Raw genomic sequence first — 19631 nt, 5'->3', positions numbered from 1 at the left:
AGTGACACCATGAGTACTCACTGCTTAGTTCCATGCTGGCTCTACGTCTTTTGCAGCCATGTGCTTGCCTCGTTGCATGAAAAATTCATGCAATTCATTCATATAAAGGGAAAGAGGGCTTCTCTCTACCGTCAGGGTTCCGGAAGGATAGAGAAGCTGACTTTAGTCTGCTTACAAGGACAGCCATTTGAGGATGTTCCATGAAAGCTATGTGCTCTTTTTATGGGTGTATAATTTATCTGTGCTTAGCAGTGGCACAGGTTTTGTATCTGGGAGATGCCCGGAAGCACCATTCAACTGAATTGTTTATTAGACAACCCAGACAAGAGGACAAATTGAGTCCCAGTTGTTTTATAATGCACAGAGTCTGCATATCCATCACATAATTTATAAAAGGGAAAATGACTGCCATTCTTTACAGATGCATTTTATTCCCGTCTGAAAAAAGAAGTGTAAAATTGAGTGGCCAGCGTCAATGGTGAGGGTTGTTTGACATTAATATATATTTTTATCCACACACACAAAGGTACATCATTTTTATTTATTTACACAGAAATGGCTTACTCATAACTCCAAATAGTGCATCCTTTTTATACTTGTCAGTATAAATATATGACCTTGATGTTATTTCTGTTCAAAAGGCTTTAAAGGAGCAACTATAGGCAATAACGGTATCATAAAATAGCACAGCATAAAAAAATACTGACATCTACTCCCACAATCCCCACACAGCATCTCAATACCTACAACCACTAAATGAAAACAACCCATATGTCCTTTAGGACGAATGCTGCTCTATTTCTAAAGCACTTGACTGTATAGTAGGGTGGGAAGTTCAGGGAACGTTGATGGTCTTCCATTGGATTAATACATTTCATTATACATCCACAATGCAGTTTAGGCCTAATCCCTGGTTTGTGTATCTGATATGATCAGACAGGATGTTTGTGATTTACAGTCAAGCCTAGCTCAAAGCGTTCATATTAATAAGGACGTTGGTGGATTAAAAGGCCTAAAACCAGGCACATAAAATACGACAAAAAGGAAAAACAATAGAGGCTCGAATTATGATCAGAATGGGATTCAGTCGGAAAGCTTTGGCCATAAATTTCCTATGGTGCACCAAGGCACATATAACTTTAATACACTTCTTAATACACTGCTCTCTTAAGACCAAGGCTCCAAGCCTTCTGCCCCCTTCCACCCCTTACTTTCTCCCCAGCCAATCCTAAATAATGTGATATAATCCAAAGTGATTTCCCCCAACATGGCTGTCATCCAATGATAAGTCGCACCAAGGTCCCTGAGCTCTCTGACAGCAGGGCAGACATGGCAGACATGTTTAATGTGGCCCAGGCAGCTTTATGAATGCCATCAATCCATCCCAGAGGCTTCCCTGAGTCCCCCCTGCCTTGTCTCCCAGAGTTATTGATCATAGCGCGGTAAACACACACTACCATAACTACTGGATCATAGCGCAGCGCTCGACACGTCGATAGTCGACGCCTGCAACATTTAAAGTCAAGAAAAAGGAGGTTTACAGACCCCCTGTAAAATGAAAGCTGAATTCTGCAACACAGGCGAATCTTCACAAAGCATCAATTTCTATCTAGGTTCAACGTATGAGGGTAGATAGTCAGTTAATAAGTGTGGAAGCATGCTCAATGTTTTCACTTTTCATTTAGAAGAGTAGGCCACTGTACATCAATTGTATTGGTTTATTTTGAATGAGCGAGGATTTTTTTTTAACACAATTATATAGTTGCTGTTCAATAGTAGGTTTTCATAACATAGCCGGATTACTAACAGTAGCTTGTACACTTCTGCAACAAAAAGGCTTTACTGCCCTCCAGAGGAGCGAGTGAATTCAGCACAAACAGAGTGTGATATCTGTATGTACTGTAACCTCCTCAAGGTTTTACTATGATTTGATTACTGATCTTTAAAATCTCTAGGCATCCATGCACACCTTAGAGTTGAAATCTCAAGGGCACAAGGGCAACAGATTCAAGAAAGGGAAGCATTCATGAGTATGATAAAATAGGTACTGATCAAATTAGCAAAGATTCGAAACCTCAGTATTTATTTTGAGATCATCACAGACACATTTTCACTGAAATGTATGCTGCGAGGTTTACTTTTGAGTTATGCAGACACAAATTAAAGGTAGAATAATGCAATTAGCAAAGACAGGACAAAATCAAGGTAAAAAAACACCGAAAAAATATACTCTATATTAACAGAATATATAAACAGAAATATAAACTTACCACTTTGGTATTTAGCTGAAGAATTCTGATCTGTTTTTTTGCTAGATTCGTATTTGGCACCGACTATTAAATATGTTTTTTTTTTGTGTGTCTAAAATATACAGGTATATATCTCTTTATTACCAAATCCAATCTAAATGGTTTTTGAAATATCCTTCCTCATGCTATGCTAATATGGTTTTTGAAATATCCTTCCTCATGCTATGCTAATTAGAAATATATACTTTATTGCTTTGAAAAACCAAATCAGCATACCCCAATAAGAAGTTTGATAAAAAAGGATTGCATTGATAACAGCACGGCATGCAATAATGCTGAGTGTGATGCATAGATAAGATACAGCGATTCTGTAAACATGTGTAAGCATGTAGGGTACGGCATGCAGAGCCCCCTTCTGGGAGATCCTTTGTGTGGAGGCTTCAGTCGCTCCCTCCACACAGCTTCAACAGCAGTTTCTTATAGTCCCCAGAGGTGTCCCCCTGTCCATGGACAAAGCACAAAACATTAGCCGACAAAATAACCAACGGTCAATATTACCAATCATTTTTAGAATTATTTTCTGTTTCTCAGTCATGTAGTAGTATCATAGCACAGGATAACACACAAACAGGCAAGTTCCTGTGTGTATGTGTGTGTGTACACAGCGGTGATACTTACAGAGATGTGTGTGTACAGCGACTTTCCGTACATCCTCATGTACTCTTGGCGGATGTCCAGCATGTCGACTTCAGAACGAGTGACCATGATCCGAATCAGGGTTGTGTCCTTAGTCCCAGCACCCTGAGAATGAGCACACACACACACACGCAACACACACGTGAGGACTCAACAAATCCGACAAGGCATATTCTAACAATGCTGAAAGATCCCATGGTTCGGCATGGCAGAATGCTCTCTGGCTCAGTGTCTCACCTTCATGGCTTTGTAGAGTCTCTCAGCAAAGTAGACAGTGGTATTCTTAATACACTTGACTGGAGCGCAGAGAGAAAAAGGGTTTATTACACCAGGCAGGAGCAACTAATCACCTTCCTGCACCACACACACCATCAGCAGCCATATAACAGGAGGGGCAGCTCAAGGATGGAACTTCAAACACAAACACTTCAAGTCAGATAAAAGGAGAAAGACCCTTACGGTTGAACATTAACCAACTCAATCAATCAATGTATAGTGCATTTGTTTCCTTAAACACTACACATATGATATGGTATTGTATAGTTGACGTACTGTATATGTTCCCGAGAATTTGGGGCTGAGATCACATGCAACAGTAAAGAATGTTATCAAAAATAATTACAAATCGAAACTGAATTATGAAATAAATGACTAAACATGCGTCGTGAAGACGACAGACACTGCAAACCACAGCACGGTGAAATGTGTTTCGAGAGAGGATTCCAACTGACACACAGACAGAAATATTTGATGAATATGTCAAACCAGAAGCATGTTACTATACCATAACTCTGAGCAATGAAAGCAAAGGGAAGAACAAGAAAGTTTTAAAAACACAGGACCTTCACTTGTTGCTACAACAGATGTCAACAAAACAAACAAGATTGAGTTAAAAATAGAAAGCAGCTCATTCATCTTTCGGAAAATGGCTTTTGTTACGTCATGGTAAATCCTTTGTACGTGCATATAGCGTAGAGGATGTGATTGAGTAAGAATGGGTGTGATTCAGGGAAGACCTGTATGGGTGTGGGAGCTTTATCACGTGTGTGTGTGTGTCACGTCCAGAGGTGTGTGTGTGTCACGTCCAGAGGTGTGTGTGTGTCACGTCCAGAGGTGTGTGTGTGTCACGTCCAGAGGTGTGTGTGTGTCACGTCCAGAGGTGTGTGTGTGTCACGTCCAGAGGTGTTTCTTACCCACTGCTAGCATGCCACCCTCTAGATTTCCAGACATCTCCCTCTCAATGCTCTTCTCGATGTCTCTGCCACTCATCTGCTGGTACTCGTGGAAAACTGCGCACACACACACACACACACATTACAAAACACCGTAAGGGTTGGCTTTGTGTGGACTGGCAGCTTCATGCAGAATCTGAGACTCAGACAGGTGTAGTGTGTGACCCAGTCTGTGGGAGCTACCTGCTCGGAGGTGAGGTTTGCTCCTGGCGCACAAAATGGCGTTGAATTTGGACTCATCAGTTCCCAGCTTGTTTTCCCCTGCAGCATAGAGGGCCTGCAGAAGGAAGTCATAAGGTACCTTACAGTGACTGGTATACAAATGTTTCCTAAGTTTTTATTTCAGGCAGAGAGGTTGAAAAATGTATACATTTTTAAAAGGGGTGTAGACTTCCTATAGGGACTATATACTGTATATGAGGTTAATAATTATTGCAAAAGAATCAAGGAATTACCTGGGCATCTTGTTTGGCAATGGAAATGTCCACAGTTTCTCTCTCATCCCGATTACCCTGTTGTCACAAACAGTCAGTTGTACATGTCAATTACACCCGTCTACACTGTGCAGGTACCACATATCCAAGATAACTAAAGCTCAGGAGCCGTTCAGAGATGTTGAGACAAACTGAGTCATGGTTTATCAAGGTGTTGTTTCTCATTTAAGATAAAAGTCTGTGAGCCACACCTGGGCAAGGGAGATTAGAAGTCTGCGGAAGTGTCCGGAGGTATCTCCACTGATGGAGTCTTCCAGTTTCTTCTTATACTCTGAAACAAGACATAACTGTCACAGAAAGCCTTCAGAACTCACCTACTGTCACGCTACTGAGGCATTCAAACCAGCTGTGATCGGTTGCAAGGTAAAGGCCGAATTATACTACTCCGACTCCGGACGGATTCGTTGAATTTATAGTACTCCGAAGGCTGTGGGTGCTGAAAACAATTCACCGCCAGAACAATAGGTAGAGCCATGTTTTTGAACCTTAGAGAAGAACAATGTAAGCACTTTAAGAAATTCCTAAATCCTAAATTTCCCTCTGGATTAATAAAGTATCCATCTATCTATCAAGAACAGGCAGTTGCTCTGTTAGCAATATGAAAATTGCACTCATACAACTACACGTACTTACTAGGCCTACCTATATATGCAGATTATTTAATTTAATATTCCTCACTTCTCCCTGTAAACTGCTGCTAGCCGTCAATTTAAATGTAAATTGTTGTTACTATGTTATATGTGCTTTAAAAAATATATGTTATGCCCGTCTACTGCGTAGATGTTGCCTGCCAGGTCATAAGAATTTCACTGTTGGTGCATCATTCATTCTGGTTGGTTGCATCATTCATTCTGGTTGGCGTCTACATGCCTCCGCAGGCTAGCGTCAACGAGGCTCAACGTGTGCTCGCCAGCCAGATACTGAGTGTGGAGCATGAAAATCCGTATTCCTTGGTTATTGTGCTAGGCGACTTTAACAAAGGCAATCTCACTCAAGAACTCCCAAAATATAGACAATTCATCAAATGCCCTACCAGAGAAGGAAACACCTTGGAGCACTGCTACTCTACAATCAGCAAAGCATACCATGCGGTCCCCCGAGCAGCACTGGGTCACTCTGACCACGCCATGGTCCACCTGATTCCTGCATACAGGCAGAAGCTAAAGCGCTGTAAGCCTGCTGTGAGGACATCAAAACAGTGGACCAGTGAAGCTATGGAGGATCTGCGGGCGTGCTTGGACTGCACTGACTGGGACATGTTCACGACTGCTACCAATAGTCTGGATGAGCTCACAGAGGCTGTGACATCATACATCAGCTTCTGTGAGGACTGCTGTATACCAACACGCACCAGGGTAAGCTACAACAACGACAAACCCTGGTTTACAGCTAAACTCAGAAGGTTGAGGTCAGAGAAAGAGGCCACGTTTAGGAGTGGGGACAAAGACAGTTTCAAGGAGTCGAAGAACAGGTTTAGCAAGGCGGTGAGGGAGGCTAAACGACTGTACTCAGAGAGACTAAAACACCAATTCTCTGCAAACGACTCTGCTTCTGTCTGGAGAGGGCTCAGGCAGATTACCAACTACAAGCCCAGAGCCCCCCACTCCACTAACGACTCCCGCCTGGCCAACGACCTGAATGAGTTCTACTGCAGATTTGAAAGACAATTGGACAGTCCTGAACTACCCCTTCCCACCCAGGAGGCCTCCCACCTCCCCCCCTCTACAGTGACGACTCTCTCCATTCAGGAGGGTGAAGTTGACAGACTTTTCAAGAGGCAGAATCCCCGCAAAGCAGCTGGGCCGGACTCTGTCTCTCCAGCCACCCTCAAGCACTGCGCTGACCAGCTGTCTCCGGTGTTTACCTACATCTTTAACACCTCCCTTGAGACATGCCATGTGCCAGCCTGTCTCAAGTCCTCCACCATCATCCCTGTGCCCAAAAAGCCAAGGCCAACAGGACATAATGACTACAGACCCGTCGCCCTGACCTCTGTGGTAATGAAGTCTTTCGAGCGCCTGGTGCTGGCACACCTTAAATCCATCACTGACCCTCTACTGGACCCCCTGCAGTTTGCCTACAGAGCCAACAGGTCTGTGGACGATGCAGTTAACATGGCCCTCCACTTCAGCCTACAGCACCTGGACTCCCCAGCATCCTATGCCAGGATCCTGTTTGTGGACTTCAGCTCTGCCTTCAATACCATCATCCCCGCCCTGCTTCAGGACAAGCTCTCCCAGCTGAACGTGCCTGATTCCACCTGCAGGTGGATCACAGACTTCCTGTCTGACAGGAAGCAGTGCGTTAAGCTGGGAACACAAGTCTCTGACTCCCGGTCCATCAGCACCGGATCACCTCAGGGCTGCGTCCTTTCTCCTCTGCTCTTCTCCCTGTACACCAACAGTTGCACCTCCAGTCATCCGTCCGTCAAACTCCTGAAGTTTGCGGACGACACTACCCTTATTGGGCTCATCTCTGGTGGAGACGAGTCTGATTATAGGTGTGAAGCGGCCAACCTGGTGACCTGGTGCAGCCAGAACAACTTAGAGCTCAATGCTCTTAAGACAGTGGAGATGGTTGTGGACTTCAGGAGGAACACAGCCCCACTCACCCCCATCACCCTGTGTGACTCCCCAGTCAACACTGTGGAGTCCTTCCGCTTCCTGGGCACTATCCTCTCCCAGGACCTCAAGTGGGAACTGAACATCAGCTCCCTCATCAAGAAAGCACAACAGAGGATGTACTTCCTTCGGCAGCTGAAGAAGTTCAACCTGCCAAAGACAATGATGGTGCACTTCTACTCAGCCATCATTGAGTCCATCCTCACCTCCTCCATCACCGTCTGGTACGCTGCTGCCACTGCCAAGGACAAGAGCAGACTGCAGCGTATCATCCGCACTGCTGAGAAGGTGATTGGCTGCAATCTGCCTACCCTCGAGGACCTGCACACCTCGAGGACCCTGAGGCGAGCGAGGAAGATTGTGGCCGACTCCTCCCACCCTGGACACTCCCTGTTTCAGTCACTCCCCTCCGGCAGAAGGCTGCGGTCCATCAGGACCAATACCTCACGCCACAAAAACAGTTTCTTCCCTTCCGCTGTTGGCCTCTTCAACAAGGCCAAGGGACCACACTGACTCTAATGACTTCTTGCTTAAAACACCCTGCTTTTTGCACTGCATTACAATAATGGTATCTTGTACATTTGTATTTTTTGTAATATTTGTATTTTTGTATTTTTATATTGTAATTTACGGCAACTTATATTTTATTTTATTGTATATTTAATTATATTCTAATCCCACTTAGTACTGCTAGTTTATGTACCCTTAGTATAGATAGTCCACATATTTAAATTTTAGGTATATGTTTATTGTATGCACCTTCCTGCCAAAGCAAATTCCTTGTCTGTGCAAACTTCCATGGCGAATAAATCCCATTCTGATTCTGATGACGCTCTGATGACGCTAAGCTACTTTGACGTTAGCGGACCAATCACAGCCAAGGGGTATCCGTAAAATGACGGACGGACGGATAGTCAGGAAAATCAGGAGGTGCACGTACAGCTCTCCGAGGGGCTCGGAGAGGGCGTTCCACATCGGAGAGGGCGTTCCCTGTGTCCGTCTCCGTGAAAACGGAGTAGTATATATTTTGGCCTTAAGCAGTATTATTTTTCTAGAGGAACAGATTTAACCACACATGAACTCATTTTCCCCAGAAATAATATTTCCCCAGTGTTGCGCGGTGCGGGGAACATACCTGTTTTGTAGATCTGGTTTATCTCTTTGATTTCAGCATTAGAGCGAGAGGACAGGATCTCTATGAGACAGGCTTCATCTGTGCCTGCTCCCTGTTAGGGTTCCAAGCAAGAACCATGTCAGTTAGCTGAACGTACAGTACAACTAGCATAAGGCTCCAGTCTGCATATGTGACATTCTACATGTTCCAGTCTGAGTCCTGATTTGGAGAAAACAAACCTTTATGGCAGTGTAAAGTTCATATGCATCAAACTGGGCTGGAGTCTTCAGCATGGCCAGCACCAGTTTTTCAAAGTTTCCAGAAAGTTCTGACTTCAGGTCCTTAACAAGATCCTGTTAGGGTAGGAGGATACACGGTTGGAGTGACTAAATTCCACATTCAACTGGTGCTCCAAAAAAGCTTCAGAGCATAGCTATTACTGGCCTGGAGGACACCCTACCCTCACCCCAATTACTGGAAGTTATAGCAGCTGTTGTTTGGACATGTCTAGCTAGCACCCACCCTGGGACTAGATAAAATACCCTAGAAAGTCATGGTGCTGTATACCTTATCCTGAATCTAATGCTAAATCTGAGCAGATCGTTTTGGGGTAGTAACCAACACAGCTAGACACCTGGTGCTCAGTGGTCATCAGTTGTTAAACCTTCAATGGTGAGGCTGATAATGCAGGAGCTGGTGATAGATAGATGACTGCAATGTTTACCTTTCCATAGGAGGTTTTATAGGCCATGAGCAAAGGTACACGTTGCTTATTGGACCGACTCCCAAGCAACTCGATAATGGCTTGTTCATCGGTGCCTGTACAGACAAGCAAACTATGTCAAACCACATATCAAGTCAAAAGAAGTTTGGGTTATTTCCTTGTGGAGCTCTTTCAATGCTTACTAATATAATTGCTGTCAAGTATTCATTGAGAACATTGGAACTTCCTGATGCAAGACAATTATAACCGACTCACCAAAACCCTTCATGGCTTTCCTCAAAACCTCCACATCCCTCAGGGGGTCTGCTCCTGGGAAGGTCTGGATCGTACCCCTGAAACCTCTCTGAAAGGACAATGAGGGGATTTCCTTAATATGGCCTAAAATCAGGGTCGGTAGGCAGATTCACTTCACATTTGGATAACCCGTGAACATCTATCAGGGACAGTCTCTTACATTGATGGCAGGAGCTACAGGCATGGCTCCTCCTCCGTAGCCTGGCATGGATGGGTTGGGTGATGGGGCCCGCGGGTACGCCGGCATGGACGGATTAGGTGCTGGTCCTCCTCCATAGCCGGGCATGGGAGGGTTGGGTGATGGTGCCCGCGGGTAGCCAGGCATGGGCTGCTGGCCTGGGTAACCCATCCCTGGCCCTCCAGGCTGCGGGTACAGGCCATGGTTAGGGGAAGGGGCCCCATAGCCCCCAGACTGGGGGGCAGAGGGGTACCCTCCAGGGGTTTGGGGGAACATGGATGGGTTTGGATTAAATCCTCCCATGGAAGCTGAGATCTGATTAGCCTGTGGTTAGAAGGAAAAATGGCATCCCATAAAAAGAGCACAGAACCAAATTGTTGGCATTAAATTAGCAAGCAAAGCGGATTACAGACAGCAATTATCAGATTTGTTTGTTGGAGAGAAAAGAAAACACTGTTTCGCACATTGTTCAACACGTAGACTGGGAATTATGACAGGAAAGAGAAGAAAGTTGTGCATGCTTTTGAAGTACTGACTGAACAAATCATGTGCATGATTATATATTTCCATGCAAGAGGATTGAGAGGAAAGTTAACATGAAAGCTTTAGGATTTAAAAAAACGCTGACTCGGAAAAGTCTTACCGTTAAATAACTGGATGAGATTTCCAGTATAGGCTGTGTAAAGCTAACTGGAATATTCAGTGCAACCATCCAGTGAATTGTTTATTGAATTATGTGAGGTAGGATTTTATGTGTGTGAGCTCTGGAGTGAATTTTTTGCCAGACTTACCATGGCTGGAAGATTGGCTGGATTGAAACCGGGGTTCTGCAGATTGTCAAGACCTACGGTGGGAAACCCAGCGCCACCACCCCAACTGCCTACAACAGATACACACAAGACCAGATGTCATTTAAATCTAGCATCTATGAGAAACTACTGACACATTGTTTTTAAAAAAATACTCAAGAGTTCAGATCAGAGAGCATTCAATAACTAGAGAGGGTACAATTTCTGGGGAAATTGTAGGGTGTGCTTGCGTCGGTTGCACAGGGGTCCGTTTTTGAATGATATTTTTACAACTGATATTTCTGTATATTTTATATAAAAATGCATACTTATTATTTATAAAGATTACATAGATTTAAAAGCATTTTTTTTTTTGCTGCTCATTTACAACTGAAAATACGAGTGAAGTGTAGAATGAAATAGATCTCTTCTCATTTCCCCTGCAAGAGGCAGCCTCATCGTTGAATCAAAACGAATAAATTTGGCAGACCGGTGTAAAAATTGACCTAATCTCTATGACTTAAACGTCCTTTTAAGTTTTTTCCTTCTCGTGATATTTTAAGGCATTTAGCCTACTCATATTGCATTCATTCATGAATAAAGAACCCCCTTGAAGATTATTCTACGACATTACCGGCAGTAGAAGATGGAATCGCGATTCAAACAGTACCATCTGCTAACTGAAAATATGCCCCCAATCGCTCATTCATAAAAAGCTCACTGGTAGCGATCATTGTCAGTAACAACGCAAAATGCGATATAGCCCTGTGTGGAGAAGCTGCCCCGGTAAATTCTACTACTAAGTACTAGACTACTGCTGTGTTCGTCTTGGTAGCGATTGCGTTGGTTGAATTCGATTAAACGTTCCGTTGTACGGTTTAGGCTGAAATTAATTATTTTCATGAACAGATTGACAAAGTTTAGGCTGTGGCAATGAAGTTCAGGTTAGTAGTCAGATAGTTTCACCTATTGAAAGACTTTTGATTTAAGTAAGGGGAGTGCTGAACATGTTCTGTCGCCGTTTGACTTCCTAAACAGCTGTGTAAATTAGATGTTTTTGTCGTGTGTCTCGCGTAGGCTACAGCTTGCAATGAGCAACACTGGTTTGAAACCACAGGTAATGATAATTTCACCAACAAATCGTTTACTTGTAATGTAATGTCATAGTAAATCCTACAAAGAAAACAAATGTATTTGTGAGGAATGTTTATTTTAACGATTGAAAACAGATGCATCATAGACCACTGTGGTATGTGTTGCCCGGGCAACAGAGGCTAATATCATGCTAATGCTTCAGTGAAATAGTAGACTACCGTTTCCGAAAGTAGATGTGGGCCTACTTCCTTAATAATATCAGCTAATATTGTACATTACATTTCATAATTGTGTTTCACATCACAAAGTAAAATGAGTAAATAGTTATCACCCTGGCCTCTTTGCTTGTGGCGTTTCTGCAGCTGCCTTGCAGTAAAGCTATAGTTAGCCTAGCTATCCCCCAAGTTAACAGATGCAAAACGAATGTTCTGCTACAGGTAGTCACGCGTGTTTTCGTGACGTTAGTGACGTAGTGACGTTAGTAACGTCAGTGACTGTGGCTAGCAAATTAGCCACCGTTAGCTTCACTTTTCACCACAAAAACGCAATTTCTACTTAAACCATGCAACGGAACGTAAATAAAAATACAACCTACGCAATCGCTAACAAGACGAACCTTTTGACACCGCCGTTGTGTATGTAGTCCAAATATTGACTGATCCTTAGGGGGGCGAAAATAAATAATAACTAGAGAGGGTACAATTTCTGGGGAAATTGTAGGGTGTGCTTGCTTGCGTCGGTTGCACAGGGGTCCGTTTTTGAATGACATTTTTACAACTGATATTTCTGTATATTTTATATAAAAATGCATACTTATTATTTATAAAGATGACATAGATTTAAAAGCATTTTTTTTTTGCTGCTCATTTACAACTGAAAATACGAGTGAAGTGTAGAATGAAATAGATGTCTTCTCATTTACCCTGCAAGAGGCAGCCTCATCGTTGAAACAAAACGAATAAATTGGGCAGACCGGTGTAAAAATTGACCTAGTCTCTATGACTTAAACGTCATTTTAAGTTTTTCCCTTCTCATGATATTTTCAGGCATTTAGCCTACTCATTGCATTCATTCATTAATAAAGAACCCCCTTTGAAGATTATTCTACGACGTTACCCGGCAGTAGAAGATGGAATCGCGATTCAAACAGTACAGTACCATCTGCTAACTGAAAATATGCCCCCCAAAACGTAAATAAGCTTGACATTTATTTAGTGGAAAATCGCTCATTCATAAAAAGCTCAGTGGTAGCGATCATTGTCAGTAACAACGCAAAATGCGATATAGCCCTGTGTGGAGAAGCTGCCCCGGTAAATTGTACTACTACGGTACAGTACTAGACTACTGCTGTGTTCGTCTTGGTAGCGATTGCGTTGGTTGAATTGGATTTAACGTTCCGTTGTACGGTTTAAACTGAAATTAATTATTTTCATGAACAGATTGACAACGTTTAGGCTGTGGCAATGAAGTTCAGGTTAGTAGTTAGATACACTTTTGATTTAACCTTTTGCTGCCTAAGCCAACATTCCAAACATTCCATATGCTGTTGAAATATGATATTCATATTAATATGCAAATTTTATGAATTTTCATATTAAATCATACACCTTAACTGTTGACACCATATTGAAGAACAGAACTAGGGGATTTTTATGATGTGAATAAATATATGATTACTTAAGGCAAATCATATTTTATCAAGGTGATTTCAGGCAGCCATTTTTTACAAAAACTTCTCCATCCACCATACCTCATCAGACAACTTCATTTTTAACCACTTTAATTACAAGATGGAGGAAAACTTTGAGCAGGTGGAATATCCACACATCTGTGGGCAATGTGGAACAGAAGACAGATTAGAAATATCATATTTTGATTAAAAGTTATGACCATTCTAGTGACTACATGGAAACACGTGGAAACATGGGGGAAACCTACATTTCTCTGCCCCAAAAGTAGCTAGCGCTATGGCTGGATACTCCTCTCGATAACTAAAAAACGTTGGAGTTTCTTCCACAATCGACCGAATTGGCCAAACAAGGCATGTACATTTAGCTTACAGTGTATATAATCTAGCTAGTTAATGTTGTTTTTCTAAGTTTTTTAGAAATCTGCTCAAATCGAGGCTAAACAGTGCTACTAACGTCATTACTGCCTGTCCTGCCGGACACGGCAGAACGCGAGTTTTTTTCTGGAAAAAACTCGCATCACTCCCACAAACAAATTCTTCGTATGTAAAAAGTTTAGACTTTTAATTGACAATATTGACAACACATATTAATAAACTTGTCTTTACTCAGAATATCGTCTCAGATTTCAATTCGAAGCTGTAAATCTAACACTGTAGGCAATCTCCCATGGTCTCCGCTCTGGCTCCGCCTCGAAAAACAATGGCTGCCGTTGCAGACGATACATTTATTTCCCCCTCCCAGTAACCCCTTAACCAATGATATGTACTTTGAGCTTAACTTGTCATGAGTATCTGGCAGTTTTCAGAAATAAAATCGGTGATTGGACGGCAAAGATATTAAGGCGGGTCTTATGGGTCTTTTTTGACCCATATTTGAATGGGCCGGCTAGATAGGGTTAAGTAAGGGGAGTACCGAACATGTTCTGTCGCCGTTTGACTTCCTAAACAGCTGTTTAGTGTAGATGTTTTTGTACAGTAGTGTGTCTGCGTAAGCTACAGCGTTGCAGTGAGGTACACTGGTTTGAAACCACAGGTAATGGTAATTTCACCAACAAATCGTTTTCTAATGTCAGAATAAATCCTACAACGAAAATGTATATGTGAGGAATGTTTATTTTAACGATTGAAAACAGATAACGCTACATTATAGACCACTGTAGTATGTGTTGCCCGGGCAACACAGGCTAATGTCATGATGCTAATACTTCAGTGAAATAGTAGACTACTGTTTCCGAAAGTAGATGTACTTCCTTAATAATATCAGCTTATATTGTACATTACACATCACAATTGTGTGTCATATCACAAAGTAAAATGAGTAAATAGTTATCACCCTGGCCTCTTTTCTTGTGGCGTTTCTGCAGCTGCCTTGCAGTAAAGCTATAGTTAGCCTAGCTAAACCCCAAGTTAACAGATGCGAAACGAATGTTCTGCCAAAGGTAGTCACGCGTGTTTTCGTGACGTTAGTGACGCAGTGACGTTAGTAACGTCAGTGACTGTGGCTAGCAAATTAGCCACCGTTAGCTTCACTTTTCGCCACAAAAACTTAACTTAAGCCTAAACCATGCAACAGAACGTAAATTCCAATAGAAGCAACTCAATCGCTACCAAGACAAAACTTTTGACACCTACGTTGTCTATGTAGGCCACATATTGACTGAGTTTTAGGGGGGCAAAAAAATAAAATAAAAAATTATAATAATATATATGTGAGAGAACAAAGGTTGTGCTCTCGCCGAAGGCTTGAGCACACCCAATAATATATATGTGAGAGAACAAAGGTTGTGCCCTTGCCGAAGGCAAAGCACACCCAATTAGTAAATAGTTATCACCCTGGCCTCTTTGCTTGTGGCGTTTCTGCAGCTGCCTTGCAGTAAAGCAGTTAGCTTAGCTATCTCCCAGAAGTTAACGAGCTGCTAAACTAATGTTCTGCTAGAGGTAGTCACGCGAGTTTTTGTGACGTTAGTGACGTAAGTAGCGTCATTGACTGTGGCTAGCAAGTTAGCCACCGTTAGCTTCACTTTTCGCCACAAAAACTTAATTTCCACTTAAACCATGCAACGGAACGTAAATCCCAATAGAAGCAACTCAATCGCTACCAAGACGAAACCTTTGACACCTAGGTTGTCTATGTAGGCCAAATATTGACTGAGTTTTAGGGGGGCAAAAAGAAATAAAATGTAAAAAAATAATATATATATGTGAGAGAACAAAGGTTGTGCCCTTGCCGAAGGCAAAGCGCACCCAATAAGGAAGTTAAAAATAGAAGCTGGGAAGCAACCAAGGAACGAACCATCCTTATAGGCATAGAATAGTTCACAATTACCTGCTAGTCAACAGACAGAGTTTCAGCCATTCTGAATGGGGGGAATGTGATACAAAACACAAGCTGGACTGTGAGTGGTGAGTCTAACAGAGGACTATTTGAACAGACACACCCAAAGTTAAAGCTTAATCTAAACCTCATGATGTCGCAGTGTGACTCATTCTGAGAGCAACATGAACATGGTGTAAACAAGAAACCCCCCTCTCAACTAACATGTCTAATGTGACTTCCTCCCTACACCACATTCAGTAGATCATCCATGACTCCTATGAGTGCATCTGAGGTCTTACCTGCAGGGGGCATGGATGGGAAACCTCCAGCCTGAGGAGGAGGATAGCCACCAGGACCGGCCTGAGGGGGGTAGCCACCAGCCTGAGGGGGATAACCACCGGCCTGAGGGGGGTATCCACCGGCTTGGGGTGGGTATCCTCCGGCTTGGGGTGGGTATCCTCCAGCTTGGGGGGGATAGCCACCAGCCTGAGGGGGGTAGCCTCCTGCCTGGGAAGGATAGCCCCCAGCCTGTGGGGGGTAGCCTCCTGCCTGGGGAGGGTATCCAACAGCCTGAGGGTATCCAGGATAGCTCATGTTCTCAGACTGTGAGAAGAGACGAGGAAAGGGAGTCAGAAAGATAGCACACCTCTGTTGGTTACAAAACAAGCAACACCACATGCTGCACCTTGAACCCTGGAATTTTACTTCACAGAAAGGAACAATTGTTAAATCCAAAAATGTTAGGGTTGGGTTATTTTGTGTAAAAAAGAAGACAATAATTTACCCTTAAATTCTGACTGTCCTATCTGAGGCATTGTATAGGCTAGGCTATATAAAATATGAATTAGAGATGCACAATATTAGTTGGATTACCAGCATGAAATGTTGACAACGAAACACTAATACTGCAGGTTATTTCACTATTATTCTCCATGAGAGGAAGATAGAATGTGTGGATTAGGCTACATAGAAATTACTTGGTTCCTCATCATAATCCAATGGGAGTCTTGTTCTATATTTGTATTTTAATGACACTGGAAAGTCTGATAGGCTGTCGGGGTGATGTTTTTGACTAAGAAAATTATGTTAAGGAGTGCCGCCCACTGGAATACAATGTCCCCTTTTATGACAATGCAATAGGCCTACATGTCTAAGCCGTTCAGACAGTAACAATCCTTACTCCATGCTTGGGTATTAAAAATAATAGGTATACTGGGATGGTATTTAGAAAAAACGGAACGGTACTTAGAAAAAACGGAACTTTAACGTTCTGGACTTTCTGGTCTAATGAACGTTTGCAGTGGTTTTGGCAAATATATATTCTGTGAAAACGAAAAATGTCAAATGTGCACGTTTCAGGAAGTCATGGTGAACTAGTTTATAGTTTAATTATATGTTGTAGGGTAGCCTAAATCAGCCATTTGCTTATATTTGGGAAACAAGACATCGCAGCTATTTCAAAGACAAGGTTTATGGAGGGCTAAATTCTTAATCTGGTTCTAAACTCTGAGTAACAACACCAACCCACCAAAAATCCGATCTCCTAACCTACACTTGTGCAAATTGATCGAAACAGACACTTCCTTGTCCGTAACTAAGAAAAGTCCGTCTTTCTAAACAAACACTTTAAGTCATGGTGCATACGGTGTCATACTAAAACTTCCCTGGGCGCGCCGCTAGGCCTAAACCTAATCGACCATCTGCAGTAGCCTAGGTCTAAATGTGGTAGCCAAGATCACAGCATGGTCGATATAAATCTTTAAATTTCTACTGTAGAACACAGAGATGAATAAATTGTGGTCATTATTAATGTGTAGCATTAAATGTCTTGTTGGCCTGCGTACGGAAGTCAGCTAGCTGCGCAAAGCTAACTGGAAATTATGGTAGGTTAAAACATTTGAAACGATAGAATGTCTTAGCGACGGATTGAGGAAACTCATCATCCCAAGAAACATACTCAATCTATGCTTTAACAATGTTGCTATTTATCATGTAAATAAATATTATTCGACACTTACTTTGTTAGGCAGAATATTCTTCCTACAGCGCGTATTCCTTCTGTAGTCCTGGTCTTGGAGTTATGTTTTAAGGTGGGTGGGACTCATACTTTCCATGCGCTGTGAATATCCAACACCCACTGACAGAAGCGGTTCACAGGCCACGCAGTGGTAACTTTTACTTACACATCAACACACATACAGGACAATAGACTCAACTGCCTCGTGTAAAATATTACTAAATTAATATGAATATTACCTTTCATCCCGACAGTTTTAACAGCGTATAGGTCTAGTGGTTGAAAGTAGAATATAACCTACCATGCATTTGGCATCTAGGTTATGCTACCATTCATTTGACCATTTCATAATAAGTAATAGGCCTAAGCCAACTTGTGACAAATGTGTAAAAAATCATAAAAAATATGAGTAGCCTATTTAAATGTACCCTTCTGAAGTTTATTTAACCTTAACATCTGCATTGTGAGTGCCCAAAAACACCACAAGAGGGAGCACGACTGAAGCTTAACGAATTTGATACAGACTTGAAGACTATACAGGGATTTGAGGAAACAGATTCGTTTTCTTTTCTTCTTTTGTACCTTATGTTCTTCTGCTAGAACAGCTATTAAAGAGTTGCAACTGCTATAGGCGATTGTATTAGGCCTATGTGTTATGTCTATCATCAACTATAATAGGACTGAAATCATTTACAGTTTTAATTGCAGGCCTATAGTCTGTTGAAGTAAGAATGAGAACGTTTTGCTAGGCAATATAAAAGAAAGCAAAAAGTAAAACGATTGTTTCATTTGATAAACTATCAAACTGCAGAAAATAGCATACTGGGTATAGAGACTACACGATTGGTAGATTGTTATTTCCCAGATTAACCAATCATTTGAAGACGAAGTTCATTCATATTCACACACATTATATACATAATTCCCATTCGTCTGCGTGATCCATGACGTAAACCAATACCAATTGCATATGCAATGAGGTTTTCGTTGCCCCACTGCAAATAAAGGGAGATAACGGGCCATGGGGATCGGGTGAAAACTTTTTATATTGACATGTTAGAGCAATGACTTTTGAATAACTGTAAAACTGGGGGTAGGCTCCCAGCGAGAGGAGAAGAGGGTCCTTACGGGAAGATAAAAAGGAACGATTGCAGTTGCTGGGTCTGGAAACGAAAACTGAACGGCTAAAAAGAAGCATTGGAGCAAGATTCCCGAAATTGAGAACAATCCAAGAAACAGTGGTGGAATAACCAGTTTATCCATTTGAAAGATGAGCTTGTTGTCTGCCATAGACACGAGTGCCTCCGTGTACCAGCCAGCACAACTTCTCAACTGGGTTTATCTGTCTTTACAAGACACTCACCAGACCAGCGCATTTGACGCTTTCAGACCTGAACCCAACTCATCCCACCCGGATCTCAACTACACCAAGACTCCCGCGGCTGATTTGGGCTCTTCCCTGAACTCAAACTATCTCAACAACTTCTTTCAGCTCCAGAGGAATGAGGTGAGTCCTATCCTACTTTACTCTAATTGGCATAAAGCAAATAATCAAATGCCGTGAACTAATTGACTTGTACTGGTAGCCTAGGCCTATAGCCTTGCTGAGACATGATTGGCAGTGATTTTCAAAATGGAAAGCGTGTTTAATCGTGTGCTATGTTTAATAATGCTTTATTAGGCTATTAAAATAAACTTGATAGAAAAATGTCAATTACATTCAGTTGTAGTTTTTTTTTCATCTCTTCATCACATTTTTGCAACCCCCTATAACTTATAGCCTATATCGCAGCATAATGTTTCAATTTTGTGGAACAGACCATATCTGCTTAGGTCTTTAATTGTCATGCGCCTGTTGATCGAGGGTGTCTGTGATATTTTTGACACTTATTAACACTGACTCATTTTAAAGTGCTTTATTAAAACTCGTAGAATCTTGTAACTTTTTCAAAATAAGATAAATTTCATCAATTGCTAATTGTGCACCTTCTGGAGAACAAGATTTACGTTTTTTTTGTTTAGACTCTTGGGATATAAAGCGCAGCCAGACTCGGAACGTGCTCCACGTTTAGGAGGAGTGTGACGCGACAGGGTCTGCTGTCTGCATGCTGATGAGGCAGAG

At 42.2% G+C, this 19631-nt stretch overlaps 2 protein-coding genes across 4 annotated transcripts in view; one reads left to right on the top strand and one right to left on the bottom strand.

Annotated features, from left to right (window-relative positions):
• Positions 1-527: 527 nt before the first annotated feature.
• On the bottom strand, positions 528-17622 carry anxa11a (annexin A11a). Of its 2 annotated transcripts, none has more exons than XM_067235913.1 (15): positions 17511-17622; positions 15792-16095; positions 10394-10482; positions 9585-9926; positions 9386-9473; positions 9131-9225; positions 8646-8759; positions 8428-8518; positions 4863-4942; positions 4633-4689; positions 4361-4454; positions 4139-4234; positions 3183-3241; positions 2928-3050; positions 528-2749 (listed from the first exon to the last, which is right to left on the bottom strand). In XM_067235913.1, the coding sequence occupies exons 2-15, from the start codon at positions 16084-16086 to the stop codon at positions 2690-2692; spliced, it is 1683 nt and encodes a 560-aa protein (XP_067092014.1). In that variant the 5' UTR covers positions 16087-16095; positions 17511-17622; the 3' UTR covers positions 528-2689. The 2 variants fall into 2 exon arrangements, with proteins under 2 accessions (XP_067092014.1, XP_067092015.1); XM_067235914.1 differs by having other exon boundaries at positions 9585-9788.
• Positions 17623-18607: 985 nt separating this feature from the next.
• Positions 18608-19631, top strand: part of zcchc24 (zinc finger, CCHC domain containing 24) — a 28898-nt gene continuing 27874 nt past the window's right edge. For both annotated transcript variants that reach the window (XM_067236843.1, XM_067236844.1), the window contains exon 1: positions 18608-19016. In XM_067236843.1, coding sequence (XP_067092944.1) covers positions 18780-19016 — 237 coding nt within the window. In that variant the 5' untranslated portion in view covers positions 18608-18779. The remainder of the gene's footprint in view (positions 19017-19631) is intronic.

The sequence above is a fragment of the Osmerus mordax genome, chromosome 5 (genome assembly GCF_038355195.1).
Source record: "Osmerus mordax isolate fOsmMor3 chromosome 5, fOsmMor3.pri, whole genome shotgun sequence".
Taxonomy (NCBI): domain Eukaryota; kingdom Metazoa; phylum Chordata; class Actinopteri; order Osmeriformes; family Osmeridae; genus Osmerus; species Osmerus mordax.
The sequence above is the reverse complement of the archived record's forward strand: the minus strand, read 5'-3'. Positions and strand labels throughout refer to the sequence as shown.